Source organism: Populus nigra, chromosome 3 (assembly GCF_951802175.1).
Source record: "Populus nigra chromosome 3, ddPopNigr1.1, whole genome shotgun sequence".
NCBI classification, from domain to species: Eukaryota; Viridiplantae; Streptophyta; class Magnoliopsida; order Malpighiales; family Salicaceae; genus Populus; species Populus nigra.
The window spans coordinates 942,540-958,116 of NC_084854.1; the positions used below are offsets into that span (position 1 = coordinate 942,540).

Here is a 15,577-nt window from a genome sequence, read left to right on the forward strand (position 1 = left end):
TTTAGTGTTCAACGATTAAGAAATCAGTCCCGTCTATTGACTGTTACAAAGGAAATTTATATATTAACTGCATGTTGTCAGAGATAAGCCATTATTTTAGTTCTTTCTTGAGATTCTGAAAGTCTCTATCCTTGAAAGAAATTAAGAACCAAACTTAAAACCTTGAACTAGCAACTATCAATGAAGGTTAGAAATTGCTATGGCAAGAAAGAACCCACCAGTTTTTCACAGGCGGTTCAACATCCTCAAATAAGTATACAAAATCAAGTTGAATGCCGATGGGACAGTGAAATGATATAAAGCAAGATTGGTGGCTAAGAGCTACAACCAAGTTGAAGTTGAAGGCATTGATTATCAGGAGTTGATCAACTAGCTACCAAGAGTCCAAAATATTGTAGCCTTCCATTTTAATAATGCAACTCAGTTTTAATCCTCCTTACGCCCTAATAAAATTATCAAATTTCTATTCAAAATTTACCCCAAACAGGAACACGATCAATATACATATGCATATGATGTAGTGTTGAAATTAACATCATTACAAATTATTATTACTTTCATTACTAGAAAATTGATAAATATAAATAAAAACACCAATATAATTTTTTTTGTAAGTAGATTGCGGTAAATTTTATTAATAGATTATTCTCTTATTATATACATCAATAAATATAGATAAAAATGAATTACAGTGGGAAAAGAAGTTAAAAAAGCTAAAAAATATAGTAATATGTTATTTTTATAGATAAAATTACAGACAGGAAAATTTCATCGAAGAATGTCGTCAATAAATTTGTCTATAATATTTAATTTATGATTAGAAGAGCAATCCTTCCCTCCCTCTCCCTCATTTCTTCTTCATCCTCCTTTATTTTTCACTGCAACAAACAACACAGCCCCTTAATTTTTATCTCAAATCAACATCCCACTATAAATCTAACCACCCCAATACTTAGTTTGTCAACATTCCTATTCTAATTCAAATTTTATTGAGAATTCTTCACTTCAAATAAGCAAAACTATCTATTTTTTTAACTCAATTTTTTAATGTTAATTTTAATTGTGTGTGTATATATATATATATATTTATTGTTTGGATTTTTACTTATTTTATAGCTTTTTCGTATAAAAATTTGTTGTATAAATGTATAATTTGTTAAAAATTTGCGAAATTATATTAATTTGTACCTTCAAAAAAAGATTCTTCAAAAAATAATTTAGCTTTAAGGATTTTTATTATGAGACCTACATAAACTCTTTTGATCAGGAGACATACAGGGTATGAGCTAGTTCTCATCATTTATTTTTATTTCATCATGTATGTTAATGGAACCTTTTTGTGAGTCTCCAGTTCACAAAATGCTGCGAGTCCAACTCCAACAGCTAACATTTTGAGAACTTACAGAGAAGAAGAAAACAGATGAAATCTTGATATTGATGATGAACTCTATATTGGTGAAGAAAACAAATGAACTCTCGATATCAACAAATCTATGTTGCTCCTTGCTGCTAGCTATAACGCAGTATTCCATAAACATCCACGATGCCGGGAGGGAAAACTAGATCAGTTGCTGTCTCAAGTCGGTCTTTCTAACCAATTTTGGGGTGACACTATTCTTGCTTCCGCTTATCTCATAAATCAAACACCAACCCCCATTCTCCATGGAAAAACACCATATGAAAAACTATTCAACATAGTTCCCAATTACTCGCACTTACGGGTATTTGGTTGCTTATGTTTTGTTTCCACCCATGCACAAAGTTGCTCCAAATTTGATCCTCGAGCATTTTGGTGTATTTTTCTTGGATATCCTTATGGAAAAAAGGGGTATAGAGTTTTTGATCTAGCTACACAAAGAATAATAGTCTCTAGGGATGTCGTTTTCTTTGAATCCATATTTCCCTTTCTTACATCTGCATCACATACTAATACCCCACCATTTTCGCATCCCACCCCCACTCACACTCCATCCTTACCTTTCAACATACATTTTGAACCCCCTCCTCTGCTTCCCTGTCCTGCACTTACCAGCTCACCCAATTCCCAGACACATCCTTCCACTAGCTCGTCTACTCCTCCGGCTCCCATCACAGAGTCCCCATCTCCAGCCAGTCCTGTCGAAAGTCAACTACCCGATTTATCTCCCATACAAAACCCCTCCTCCCCTGTGCATATTCCTACTCTTCATCGTGGCAGTCATTCTATCACCACTCTTTACTTGCAGGATTTTCATCTTGCTATGACTCTCCCTTCAAGGCCTGACTCGACATCCTCCACGAACATGGTTCACACTTCAGGTACTACTTATCCCCTCTCTACCTATATATCTTACACTCACCTTTCTCTCCATCACAAGGCTTATACTGCTCAACTCACTCTCCTCAAAGAACCCACCAGTTTTTCACAGGCTGTTCAACATCCTTAGTGGCGTGAGGCCATGCACCATGAGGTAGCTGCTTTACAGGCCACTGGGACTTGGAGTTTGGTACCTTTACCATCCCACAAATAGCCAATCGGCTCCAAATAGGTATACAAAATCAAGTTGAATGCTGATGGGACAGTGGAACGATATAAGGCACGACTGGTGGCTAAGGGCTACAGCCAAGTTAAAGGCGTTGATTATTAGGAAACTTATGCTCCCGTAGCCAAGATGGTCACTGTTCGCCTCTTACTTAGTGTGGCAGCTTTGCATGGTTGGCATTTACATCAAATAGATGTCAACAATGCATTCTTACATGGTGACTTGGATGAGGACGTGTACATAACTTTGGCTCCTGGCTTCGAGCTTCGGGCGAAAGGGGGAGACACATGTTTGCAAATTTCACAAATCCCTGTATGGCTTAAAACAAGCCTCTAGACAGTGGTTTATCAAGTTAAAGGCATTGATTATCAGGAAACTTTTGCTCCCGTAGCCAAGATGGTCACTGTCCGCCTCTTACTTAGTGTGGCAGCTTTGCATGGTTGGCATTTACATTAAATAGATGTCAACAATGCATTCTTGCATGGTGACTTGGATGAGGACGTGTACATGACTTTACCTCCTGGCTTCGGGCGAAAGGGGGAGACACATGTTTGCAAACTTCACAAATCCCTGTATGGCTTAAAACAAGCCTCTAGACAGTGGTTTATCAAGTTGTCCGGTGCAGTCAAGGCTGCAGGATTCCGTCAGTCTCTATCTGATTATTCGTTATTCGCTCGAAGCCATCATGGTAACTTTCTAGCATTACTGATATATGTTGATGATGTGATATTAGCTGGGAATAATTTGCAAGACATAGAGAGCACCAAACTTTTCTAGTCCAAGCAATTCAAACTTAAGGACTTGAGGCAACTTAAATACTTTATTGGCATTGAGGTTGCCAGATCATGACATAGCATCAGTTTGTCACAGAGAAAATATGCACTTGACATTCTGGATGATGCGGGGGTTTTGAGTGTCAAGCCATCTCAGTTTTCTTTGGAGCAAAATGTGTCCCTAACACAATCCGATGGAAAGCTTTTGGAGGATGGATCAACATACAGGAGGTTAGTTGGCAGGTTACTCTACCTTATTATAACTAGACTAGACTTGACTTAAGTTGTGCATATCCTAAATCAGTTCATGGACAAGCCCCGTCAACCACATCTGGATGCAGCTTATAAAGTGCTCAAATATATCAAACAAACACCTGGGCAAGGCATCTTGTTGCCGTCCACAGGTGCACTTTAGTTACGAGCATTTTGTGATGCTGATTGGGCTCGTTGTAAGGACACAAGAAGATTAGTTACTGGTTACTGCATTTTACTTGGAGAAGCACTAGTTTCATGGAGGACCAAGAAACAGACAACAATATCACGTTTAAGTTCAGAGGCAGAATATCGCTCCATGGCTACTACATGCTGCGAAATTACATGGCTGAAAAACATTTTGAAGGACTTACAAATAAATCACACACAACCAGTAACCTTATTCTGCGATAATCAAGCAACAATGCACATAGCATCGAATCTCGTCTTTCATGAGCGAACCAAGCACATGGAAATATATTGTCATTTGATACATGAGAAAATTCAAACAGGAATGATTCAGACAGCCTATATTCGAACTACACACCAACCGACAGACTTGTTTACCAAGCCATTAAACTCCACATAGTTTGAGACTTTTCTTAGCAAGTTGGGTGTAATTAACATACACTCCAACTTGAGGGGGAGTGTTAAAGGAAACCAAGCACAACATAGGAAATCAATCATAGAATAGGAAATCAAGTTTAGTCAAATACTGTAATTGAATCTTTACTTATTTGTTTCCTTATTCATAGATAATTAGGTTTGATCATAGACAATAATATAGGCTCTTTGTATTAAACCATCAGTATAAATTGTAACCTTTGCTTACTCTGTAATACAATAAGAAAATATCATTCTCTTTGTTGCTACCTAATTTTTGACCCATGTTTTGATAAATTTTCAGAAAAATTCAAAAATAGCGAAAAACATTGAAAATCCAAAAAAAATACATTTTTAATACATTTGCATCGTTTTTATCATTTTTAGCATCGTCTCAAAAGAATTTAAATTTTCAAAGATATTTGGAACGCGTTCAACTTTTAACGCATAATTTTTAAAATCATTGATTTTCCACATTGAGTCGATGTTGATATTTCCTCGCTTTCAAAAATACAAAAAAAATAAGAAAAATCAAAATTTACAAAAAAAAAAGAGGAAAAGAGAAGGAAAGGAAAAGTTGAGGGACTAATTTGAAAACCTAGCAAAACTTTTCCTATAAATACCATGCTACACTGAATTTTCAGAGGGGGGGCAATTTTGACAAATAAAAAAGGGGAAGAGAAACCCTAAACCTATCTCTTTCACACCCAGCCGCCGCCGCCCACCAGAGAATTTTTTTCTTCTCTGCACACAGCCCCTCCATCGCCATTTCCCCTGCCATTTCAGCCTTCCACCTCTGCCTCTCCACCCTCACAGCAGACCACCTCAGCTTCTACCCACAAACCAGCCACAAGCCTCACGACGAAGCCCCAAGAACAGACCTGAGAAAGAAGAAAGTGAAGCAGACAAGGATGGAAGCAGAGGAAAACAGATCTAAAAAAAATAACTAAAACAGACTGCTTGTGCGTTTTCTTTTGGTTGCAGGTGACGGTGATCTTCACCGCCGGCGAGGAAAAGAAGAGGGGAAGAAGTCGATCCAGACCCCCCTGTCGCTGAGTTTTTCTTGCGGCGGCGCGTGAGCCCACGCGCCGCCAGTGATGGTGGCGCGTGGAATGACACGCCGCCACTGTTCCTGCACACTGTTCCTGCATATTCCAGAAGCCTTTGGATGTTTTAGGGGCTGTTTTGTAATTTTAAATTGTTTGATGTAATTTTATTGAATTTTTATTATTTGTAGTGTGGATGTAAAAAAAACAAAACAAAAGAAAAAAAATATGTTGAAAGTGTACGTGTGTGTTTGTATTTGTTTTATGGATGTTTTTTTATTTATGATAAAATTGCAAAGATTAAAGAAGAATTTAATATTTTGATTGGATCACGGTCTAGAATTATTAACTTACATGTAGGTTGTATTTCTAATATCCGATGAAAAGACAATTATTAAAACTTCTTTAACACGTCAAAGCCACGAAGCAGCTTACCTCAGGTAGGGTGTGTTAGGGGTGCTAATACCTTCCTTAACCACAACCAGTCCCTTACCCGTGAATCTCTGACAAGGCCAGTACATCAGGTTTCCTAGTAGCCTTCAATAAATTACTAGGTGGCGACTCCAACGAAACGAATCAACGCAACACAATGAAAAAATCGCCAAGCCGATGCCGCGCGGATTTAATGACGTGCGACACTCTTCAACAGTAATTCCATTTCATTACAATGCTAATGACTACTGGTGTCAAAAGTGTCAAATGATAACCTACAAGTCAATTATTTTCATGGTCTATTTCCAAAGCTGCCTGTCTCTCTTGATTTCGGTTGGTAAGCTGATCGATATCTATTACTACTTCTTGAGGTGCTTCCCTATTTGGACTAGAATCATAGCTTGAAGAAGATCGATTGGCAGGATATTCCGTGTCAACTGAATAGTCAGATGGGCTTGGCGCACTCATAGTAGGCAGACTGATGCCATTTCTATCATTCAGATCACTTTGTCTGTAAGTACTGGATGTCGAGTCCCTTTGAATGAAAATTCTAAAGAAGTTTTCGATTCTACTCCATATTGAAGCTGTGGAATCAGAGGACCTCAAGACGTTTCTTTCTCGGTAAACAAACATGACTACGAAGATAATGAGAGCTAACAATGCAGCTAGTCCTGCAATTAAAAATAACCCCCAGAAACTCTTGAGACTAAGGCTATTAGATGTAATTGAGGAGCTGGATTCTGGACATGTGCCTTTTTTGCCAAACCATGCACCCTCTATTTGCTTCATTTCATCTCCCTCGGTAACATTTAAAATTGCCCTCGATATATCAGGCATTAGAGGAGAACCTTTAGGGAAGACCTGAGGTTACAAAAAGAAAGGATACATGAGAAACTATGCACTTATTAGCCACAGAGTAAATGGAAATAACAAGATAGGAAAGTGAGCTTACAAAGCCTAAACCGCCTGTTTTAAATTTAGGATCAATCATGGTATATTTGGAGCAATATCTTGACAGAATGAGCTTTATATATGCAAGTTCGTCGAAAGCAGCAGCAATACCACCATTTCCACTTCCTTTAGAGAAAAGACGGTGGCATTCTTCTGGAGAACTATACACCTTGAGCTTGGACTTGTCGAACCCCAAGTCTAACAAGAGTCCTAGAACAAAAGAACCATTCTGGTATCCCACATACTCCCCTTTCTTAATGAGCTCACGTACATCAGTAACTGTAGGCTGCAGCTGCTCGACGGTAAGTAGGCTTGTTAAACTGGCGGTGTAACTCTGCGTGAGGATCAACACAACAAAACACCAGATGATTATCACCGCCCTAGACAAGTTGCTAACCACTCTCTCCCCTGTAAATATAAACATAAAGTCAATTTGGTATTTATATATGGAGTGCTAGTACAACAGGAGAAGGAAAATTCACAAGTGAAGGGAGATTACGTTGTGCAAAAACCATAGTTGAGAAGGAAAACCAGAAGCTAGTGCCAGCTTGATCTGAAGCTGACCCTCGAAAATCTTCATTTATTCTGTGCTCAAGAACCCAGACCACAAATGCAATGAAAACAAAGAACAAAAAACTGCTCACCCAAAGGTCCCATGTCAAAGGTTGCATGAAGACCCATGCATTTTTGCTGTTGTTGTCTGCAATCGGAACAATCATGGAGACACCACTTTCTGTGAAAGGCAGGGTATAGTCGATGTACAAGGACCTGTTGTAGACAATAGTTATGTCTCCAACCACAGCATCATAATTCTGTTGGCAATAAACAAAAATACATCAATGTGAATGATATTCAATGTGATATAGTTACAAGAACAGAAAAGGAGAGAGCAAGTCTTACCTTCAAGTACACTTGATAGGCCAGATCGTTGTAAGTTCCAGCAGGTTCGCCATCAGAGTTGGCATAGGGGGTGTACTCATAAGGCAAAGCATAAGGCAATGCTTTGACTGCAGCATCAAAAACATCTATGCAGAATCCGGTGAATGTTGTGGTGTTGGAACCAGGATCTTTTGTTACTGCTACAAACTCACTGAAGCCATGCTTCACAGGCACTCCTATTTTCAACTTCTTCTCGTTTGTGGGAATCTCCCAACCCTTGGGAACCACTGTTGTATCCCCAGGAAAAATTACAGTGGAATGTCTGGAAGTAGAAGTTGAATTCATACGTTTATTTATTCTCGGATTCAGTGTTTTCACAAGTCTTTCTGTTGGCGTCCAAAATCCAATCCGTCTTCCTGCATTCCCATTCACATTAACTATCTGAAAAGCTGGTGATTGCAACTGCCCATCAACAAAAAGGTAATCTCCTGTAAGGCCTTTGAAACTAGTGGTCGATAAAGCTCGAAGAATGTTTGGACCATTTAAAGAGATGCCAAGAGTTGCAAGATCAGTTGATGAATTGCTAGAAACATTTGCCTTTTGGAAGCCAAAATTTGTAGTGCCGGCTTTCTCAACTGCCAAGGCCAATGCTGTAGCAGCATCATAGGCCAGTAGTCCATAAATGTTCAACTCAGCATCAATTTTATTTGGATTATCTCGTAGGAATTGCCTTTTCCACCGAGCTCGAAAATATTCAAGCGCTTTTGTTCTTGGAACATAAGGTTTAATACCCAATACTCCTTGGATAGTATCGGTGACAGAATGATTTGGTGAACTCAAGAAATCAACACTCAGACCGTCAGTCATGATCCAAACATAGCCTTCACTCATCATTCCAATCTCTTTTGCCTTGGTGAAAAGCCGAGTGCCTAGAGAGCGATACATATGCACAATGAAAACTCTAGTTTGCATTGTCATCAACTTATTAAGCTCCTCAACAATTTGAACATCAGTGGCCGATGGAGAAATGACACTCCGGTAGGGCACTCGAGCATCAACTACTTGCAGAGCATCAATTAAATAAGGTATGATTCCCTCTCCATATTCATTGTCAATGTAGATGGGCACCGCTTCTCTCCATCCAAAGGCTTGAACTATAGCACTTATGGCATTCACTTGAGCTGAATCATTTTGTGTTGCTCGCAAGAAATATGAACTCCTGATGGAAGTAAGAGAAGGACTGGTTGCAGAAAAAGATATAATTGGCACATGAGCTTTTTCTCCAAGGTCAATAACAAAATTGGCTTGCATTGATGTTGTTGGCCCTAAGATTGCTTGCACTTCCACATTTTTTATCAAATCCAGGGCTGCATTTCGAAAGGAGAATAGAAAAATTAAAGACTTCTGCAGCAGAGAACGATGAAGCAAAGGATCACAGTTTCTTATAGGATGATCATTCTGCAGTCACGTTTTATGATCTGTGAGCTCTTCTCTTTTGCTCTACACCTTATGTTGGATTTGGTTAGTGTTCGAGTACGACTTATTCTTAAAATAAACATGTCTCTTGACAGTTTTATAGTGAATTTCTATCATTTTAAAACAAGAAAAACAAAGAAACATGTTCTTTTTTTCTTTACTTCCTTTTATTTTCTGTTATGTTACGAGACAGTAATTAAACACTATCTTATAAATCAAGAAATGACATGACAGCAGAAAATGAACATGCTTTTGTCTAGCAATCCATGCTGATCGAGCTATATATATCTTTCACTATCAATCCAAACTTTTTAAGCAGAGCATGAACTTTTGTTTTAAGTAGAGGGAAAACTGGCTAATTAACTGGTGAGTGCTTCTAATCAACAAAATTAATTTATAGATTGACATGCTAACCACATGATTATCATAGTTGAATGATGATAAATTGAAAGTGTTTTAATAGTAAAATGTTTTGGTGAAGAAATGAAGATAGGTAGAAGAGAAGAGACAGCAAAGATTGTATTTGATTTATTTGCAGAACGAATGAAAACAGATTGCTAACGGTTTATTGCAATCTTTACAGATACATAGTAAACTAAGCAAAACAGAATTGCAAACTTATAGCAATAAATCATGCTATGATCTGTTAACATACTAACAGATTAACTAACTCCTAGAGACAAGGACAACAGTTTATTATTTGCTTGAAACTGAGAACAACAAAGGAGAAATAAAATCTTTGACAGCTCATGAAGCAATCTTCAACAACATGCTAACCACATGATTATCATAGTTGAATGATGATTAAAGTATAATGCAATGATCGGCGTAGCCAAGCTTATTATGTTCATGTTTTATTTTAAGAAGTACATCTTAGGCTGTTAATTACATAAAAAAAAAGGTGGCTGATAAGGCAGTGACAAGTTAAACAAATTATTCAGTGAGTTCAATTCTAAATTATTAAATTATTAATAATCCAAAAGTGATTATGCATGAAGTCCTGATAAACTTATGACATCCACAAATTTATGCGATCTTATAGCAAGTATGAGTATTTAGGTAAATATCATATACTATTAGATGAGGATATGATTCAAATAAACTATATAAATTACCTACAAAAATATTTTTATAAATTAGTGGGACATGTTTAGACTTAAGAGAAAATCTAGTCATGTCAAACTAGGTTAATATCTTAAAACTAAGATAACGAGAAATTCAATTATTAGATCAAGTTTAAATTTTTCTCATGTTACTTAAGATTAACATAGTTGTGTTGCTTATCAGAGGATTGTTGGATCTTCTAGAATTAGACTAGAAAATTCTTGTTTTGATCAATTTTATTATTTTCCTAGGATTTTTTTTGTTGTTTTAAAATTCAGTTTTAATTTCCTTTATGTTTTGAATTTTAAGTTGTTTCCTACTAAATGTAGATTTTATTAACCTATTTAAATATTTTATAAACCTCTTGGAAAGACAATCATTATATACTAATTTTGAGATAATAAAATTATAAATTTACTGCATTTGTTTTACTTATTAATATTGCTGTGGGGGGGGGGGGGGGGGGGGGGGGGGCGGTTCTCCAATGTTACAGCTCACGATAGACGACTGGGGGGGCCGCAAATTTGGAAAGTAAGATAGCCACAATTTATGAAGACTTTAGTGTGTTTTGACCGACCTTATCGTCGCTAGCAGAAAGTTAAACCAGCTTGTCCTTCATTATCACAGTAAGGCCTAGATAAAAAGTGTCCTTCTTGGTCTTAAGGTGTTGATTGCGGATAAGCTTCCCACGTGCGTTGTTATTTTGGGTTCAATACAATGAAAGGTTGAGGAAGAAATTCCATTAAATATCAAATAATCATCTCACTCTAAAAGTTTAAGTTATTAAATGAGTAATATAAACCTGTTCGAGCGTGAATACCTTACGTAAACACGATCAGAAAGAGAGTTTTGTCTAGATATGTGCAGGTTTTTCTGAGAATACCCTTAGCTTGAAAAGAAAAATATAGCAAGCATGGAACGGTATATATATTCTTATATCATGTCAATGGACCTGCATTCTTTGAACAAACTAGAGATTTGCAGGTCAAGAACCTCATCAGATAATTACAGAATGTAAAAATCTCTACTGTTAAAATGTTGCATGAGCTGGAGGTTAATAATTAGAAGTAAGAAATGGTGAGCAATGATTCATAATTGGAGAAAAGAGATGAGAACCAAGAGAAGGGGCAGAGAGGGAACCTGCAGCAGCTGCACCAATAACATCTTTCTTTGAGTCCCTGGTGTTGAGGACCAGTCTAGTTTTGTAGTCACCATGAGAGGCATAGAAGTCTGAAAGGGCCATTTTGATGCAGCTCAAAGCAATATTGGCCTCCAAATAAGCCAAGTCAAGAACCACTCCTACATTCACTGGGATTGTAGATGTTGTGTTCTGGGCCACCCCCATTTCTAAGAACAAAATCATCAAAGAAAGGAAGAAAAAGAAAGATAGAACAGGATTTAAAGAGTATTTTTTCATGATCCTCTTGTTGTCCAACTATGGTTGAGCTGATTCTAGCTAGTTTTCTTGGTTTAAGCTTGGAAGGAAGGAAGTGTTATTTATAAGGTGAAACTAAAGCCTTGAAGGAGAAGAGGCTGGACCAGTTCTTGAGGAGGGGCCTAGCTAACCGTATTAGTTTGAAGAGAGGAGAAGAATAGTGATTGTAATTACTAGGAAATTGCATGTTTTGATTGTTTGAATCAAATCATATTAATAAATTGGAGACGTGGTCCTGTGCGTGGGCTCCAATTTTACGTTAGCGATTTACAATTACATTGAAGAAGAATTTATTGAATTCTTTCAAATAGAAGGTGTGTACAATTTTCTAGGGAAATATCAAAACTTGAAAAAAAATTTATATAGAAGATACACATATAAAATATGTGTACAATCCTAAAAAGGTTTAATTTTTTTGGTAGAGGCTCGAGCCCCTACTTGCTCCCTATCTCCACCCCTGATCATAATTAAGATTATTATAAAAGAAGATTTTTTATTATTATTATTGAAATAAGTTACAATGGCAAGAGTTGGAAGAGGAGAATGGCAAGAGATTTGCATTTACACTGTACTGTACACCCCCATCAAAGTCATTGTCGCCGGCACATGTTAATGTTCGCATGTAAAACAGAGGCACTTGGACGTGTACCCTTGACTATGACAAATTGGTCACATATGACAAATTAGTTGCCCTCAGATCTGTCGGAATTCGCCTTGTTCTGGTCACCGATAAATATCCCTTGTCTTATTGGTTATTTCACCATCGTGTACCCTTGACTAAATCAAAGTATTTGTGATTAGTTATTGAATATTCAAGCTTGTAGCATAGATCCCCTAAACTCTTGAGCTGTTGGTGGCAAAGGGCTTCGTTCCGACATCATCTTCTCCAGTTTGAGTTTAATAAGATAATATTGTTTCATTGTTTTTAGGTTTTACTAACAGAAAGCACCGGGCTTTTTCTTGCTTGTTTGAGAAATCATACAAGGCTGGCTTTCCTCAACAAGCTGAAGCTGAGAAAACCAGTGTGCCTTCCGTAATCATAATAAAATATAAATCAGTTAGCATAAAGTGAAGTCTTAGACCCAAATATATAATTGAAGATCACAATCAGTTCCTTTTTTAATATTTTTATTGGCAGGAAATCATTAAACAGTGCGTGCCTAATTGTCTATTGTTTAGGACAAGGTTCGAATATGCCAATCATTTATTTTAGCTGTGGCTTCCTTCGAGGAAGCATCCTTTGTTATGTCACATCGTTGTCTCCCGTAAGTCAATCGTGTTTTACACTGCTGCAAGCTTTTTCCTGGGTACTACTTCTTAATTCTAGTTCCAAAATCACCATAAATTTTTATTTAGCTTAAGTGCCCGGATTATGATAATAATGGTAAATTAAAGTGTTTTTAATTTAAAAATATATTGAAATAATATTTTTTTATTTTTAATATTAGTATATTAAAATAATAAAAAAATATTAAAAAATTTTAATTTTTAAATAAAAAAAATTTAAATGTTTTAAAAACTCGGGTTGGACTGTGTTTCTAAACCATTCTTAAAAGATGGAGGTGTTTCTCAACCGTTTACCCAAGATGACAAAAAATGAGGTCAAGATGGATTCATATATAATCAAATAATTTGGAGTTTTAAATTGAAAATAATTCTTATTATTTATGTTCGTAGATTTTTAAGAAGAAGTGTAGGACCCAGTGCCTTTGGATGTTGGGTAGCCTTTATTCTTCTGACCTGGTGACCAACGCAACTATTTTAAAATTCAGATCTGCTTGATTTGGAGCTTTAATTGGTTTTAATTGGAAAAAAAAAATAGAAAAATCAACTTGTTAATTTAAAAAAAAATTAACAAAACATCATCATTTTAATTCTTTTTTCTTTTTAATTTTGTTTTGAGGTCGACCCTCTTGCCCCTAACTTGTCCCTTGCCCTTGATGAACCCTGACATAGTTTAAAAATTATGACTAACACAACAAGTTTCAAGAAAAGAATCCAAATGTTTTATATATATATATATATATATATATATATATATATATATATATATATATATATATATATATATAACAGTTTTCTAAATCATTCTTTCAATTTTAACCAAGGGTTTCATTTGGTTTCATGATGTATGCCTATCACAAGAGGACTATTTTCTTCCATTTTATTGTGATTGCTAGGAGGATAAATTAATAGCTGCAGAAAGGAAAATGTATAAAAATATCAACGTGGATTTTAAATTCTATTGCTTGCTTATATACCTAATGCGTGCATGATGCAGAAAGTCAGCTTGGATTGATTAAAGTAAATAATTTACGATTAAGTCCATCAATTCCAGTTTTAGTGTTCAATGATTAAGAAATCAGTCCCATCTATTGACTGTTACAGAGGAAATTTATATATTAACTGCATGTTGTCAGAGATAAGCCATTACTTTAGTTTTTTCTTGAGATTCTGAAATTCTCTATCCTTAAAAGAAATTAAGAACCAAACTTAAAATGGCTGATCCCTAATCCCCATCCACCACAGAAGTGCCATAAACTTGTGGGAAAAAACCTTGAACTAGCATCTATAAATGAAGGTTAGAAATTGCTAAAGCAAGAAGAAGGAAAAAAAGGGTAAAAGAGTTGATCAACTAGCTATCAAGAGTCCAAAATACTGTAGCCTTTCATTTTAATAATGCAACTCAGTTTAATCGATCCTCCTTGCGCCATAATAAAATTATCAAATTTCTATTCAAAATTTATCCAAAAGCAGGAACTAGATCAATATACATATGCATATGATGTAGAGTTGCAATTAAAATCATTACAAATATAATTTTTTTACCGATAAATTATGGTGAATTTTATCAATACATTATTCTTTCATTATATCTATCAATAAACATAGATAAAAATGAATTATAATGAGAAAAAAAGTTTAAAAAAATGTCAAAAATAACTTGAGAAGTATAGCTCAACTGGTCAGATCATGAGTTTGCTCCCCAGAAGTTACCAGTTCAAGTCTCACAAATCTCAGGGCCACTTGAGTCTTATATGGTCATTAACTTCAGGACTCGTGGGATTAGTCGAGGTGCGCGCAAACTGGTCCGGACACCCATGTTAATAAAAAAAATATCAAAAGGTACAATGACGTGCCACTTCTACAGATAGAATTACAGGCAGATTAATTCCATTGATGAATATCATTGGTAAATCCATTTATAATATTAAATTTATGATCTAACGAATACCTTTCTCCCTTCCTCATTTCTTTTTCTTTCTTTATTTTTCTCTACAATAAACAGCAAACCCTCTAATTTTTTTTATTACACATCAACCTCCCACTACAAATTCGACCACCTCAACACTTAGTTTGTTAACATCTCTGTTCTAATTCAAATTTTATTAAGGTTTCTCAACTTAAAGAAAGTAAAATTATCTTTTTTAACTTAATTTTTATTGTATATTTTTGTAGTATATGTATTTTGTTTGGATGTTTACTTGTTTTATAATTTTTTTTTTGCATATAAATTTGTTGCATAAATATATGATTTGTACATGCCAGGAAAAGGTTTGTTTGAGATTTTATGCAATCATATTTATACCTTCCAAAAAGAGATTCTTCAAAAAATAATTATTATGAGACCTACATAAACTCTTTTGATCAGGAGACATACAGGGTATGAGCTGGTTCTTATCATGTATTTTTATTTCATCATATATGTTAATGGAACCTTTTTGTGAGTCTCCAGTTCACAAAATGCTGCGAGTCCAACTCCAACCGCTAACATTTTGAGAACTTACAGAGAAGAAGAAAACAGATGAAACCTTGATATTGATGATGAACTCTATATTGGTGAAGAAAACATATGAACTCTCTCGATATCAACAAATATATATTGCTCTTTGCTGCTGGCTATAACGCAGTATTCCATAAACATTCACGATGTCGGGAGGGAAAACTGGATCAGTTGCTGCCCTTACTACAACTTTCACCACGACAGTAACATTGATAGTGGGAGTGAACAAGGGTCCAACGAGGGGAAGCTGTTATGTGGTTTTGCATGTTGGAGAACCTGCAGTGGGATTGCCATTAATAAATTACAATGAACCTCCAAAT

At 35.9% G+C, this 15,577-nt stretch overlaps 1 protein-coding gene across 1 annotated transcript; it reads right to left on the reverse strand.

Annotated features, from left to right (window-relative positions):
• Positions 1-5,786: 5,786 nt before the first annotated feature.
• LOC133689215 (glutamate receptor 2.8-like) lies at positions 5,787-11,629 on the reverse strand. The gene is made up of 5 exons (XM_062109004.1): positions 11,179-11,629; positions 7,480-8,825; positions 7,079-7,391; positions 6,581-6,987; positions 5,787-6,489 (listed from the first exon to the last, which is right to left on the reverse strand). Exons 1-5 carry the CDS (start codon positions 11,453-11,455, stop codon positions 5,911-5,913), a joined length of 2,922 nt encoding a protein of 973 aa, XP_061964988.1. The 5' UTR covers positions 11,456-11,629; the 3' UTR covers positions 5,787-5,910.
• Between the last annotated feature and the right edge of the window lie 3,948 nt (positions 11,630-15,577).

Bases quoted from the DNA above. Each gene is read 5' to 3' on its own strand.
- LOC133689215 (XM_062109004.1), bottom strand. From the start codon at position 11,455: ATGAAAAAATACTCTTTAAATCCTGTTCTATCTTTCTTTTTCTTCCTT. The intron at 8,826-11,178 runs GTTCCCTCTCTG...TTCGAAATGCAG, and splicing joins TATTGGTGCAGCTGCTGCAG to CCCTGGATTTGATAAAAAAT. The intron at 7,392-7,479 runs GTAAGACTTGCT...TATTGCCAACAG, and splicing joins CCTATCAAGTGTACTTGAAG to AATTATGATGCTGTGGTTGG.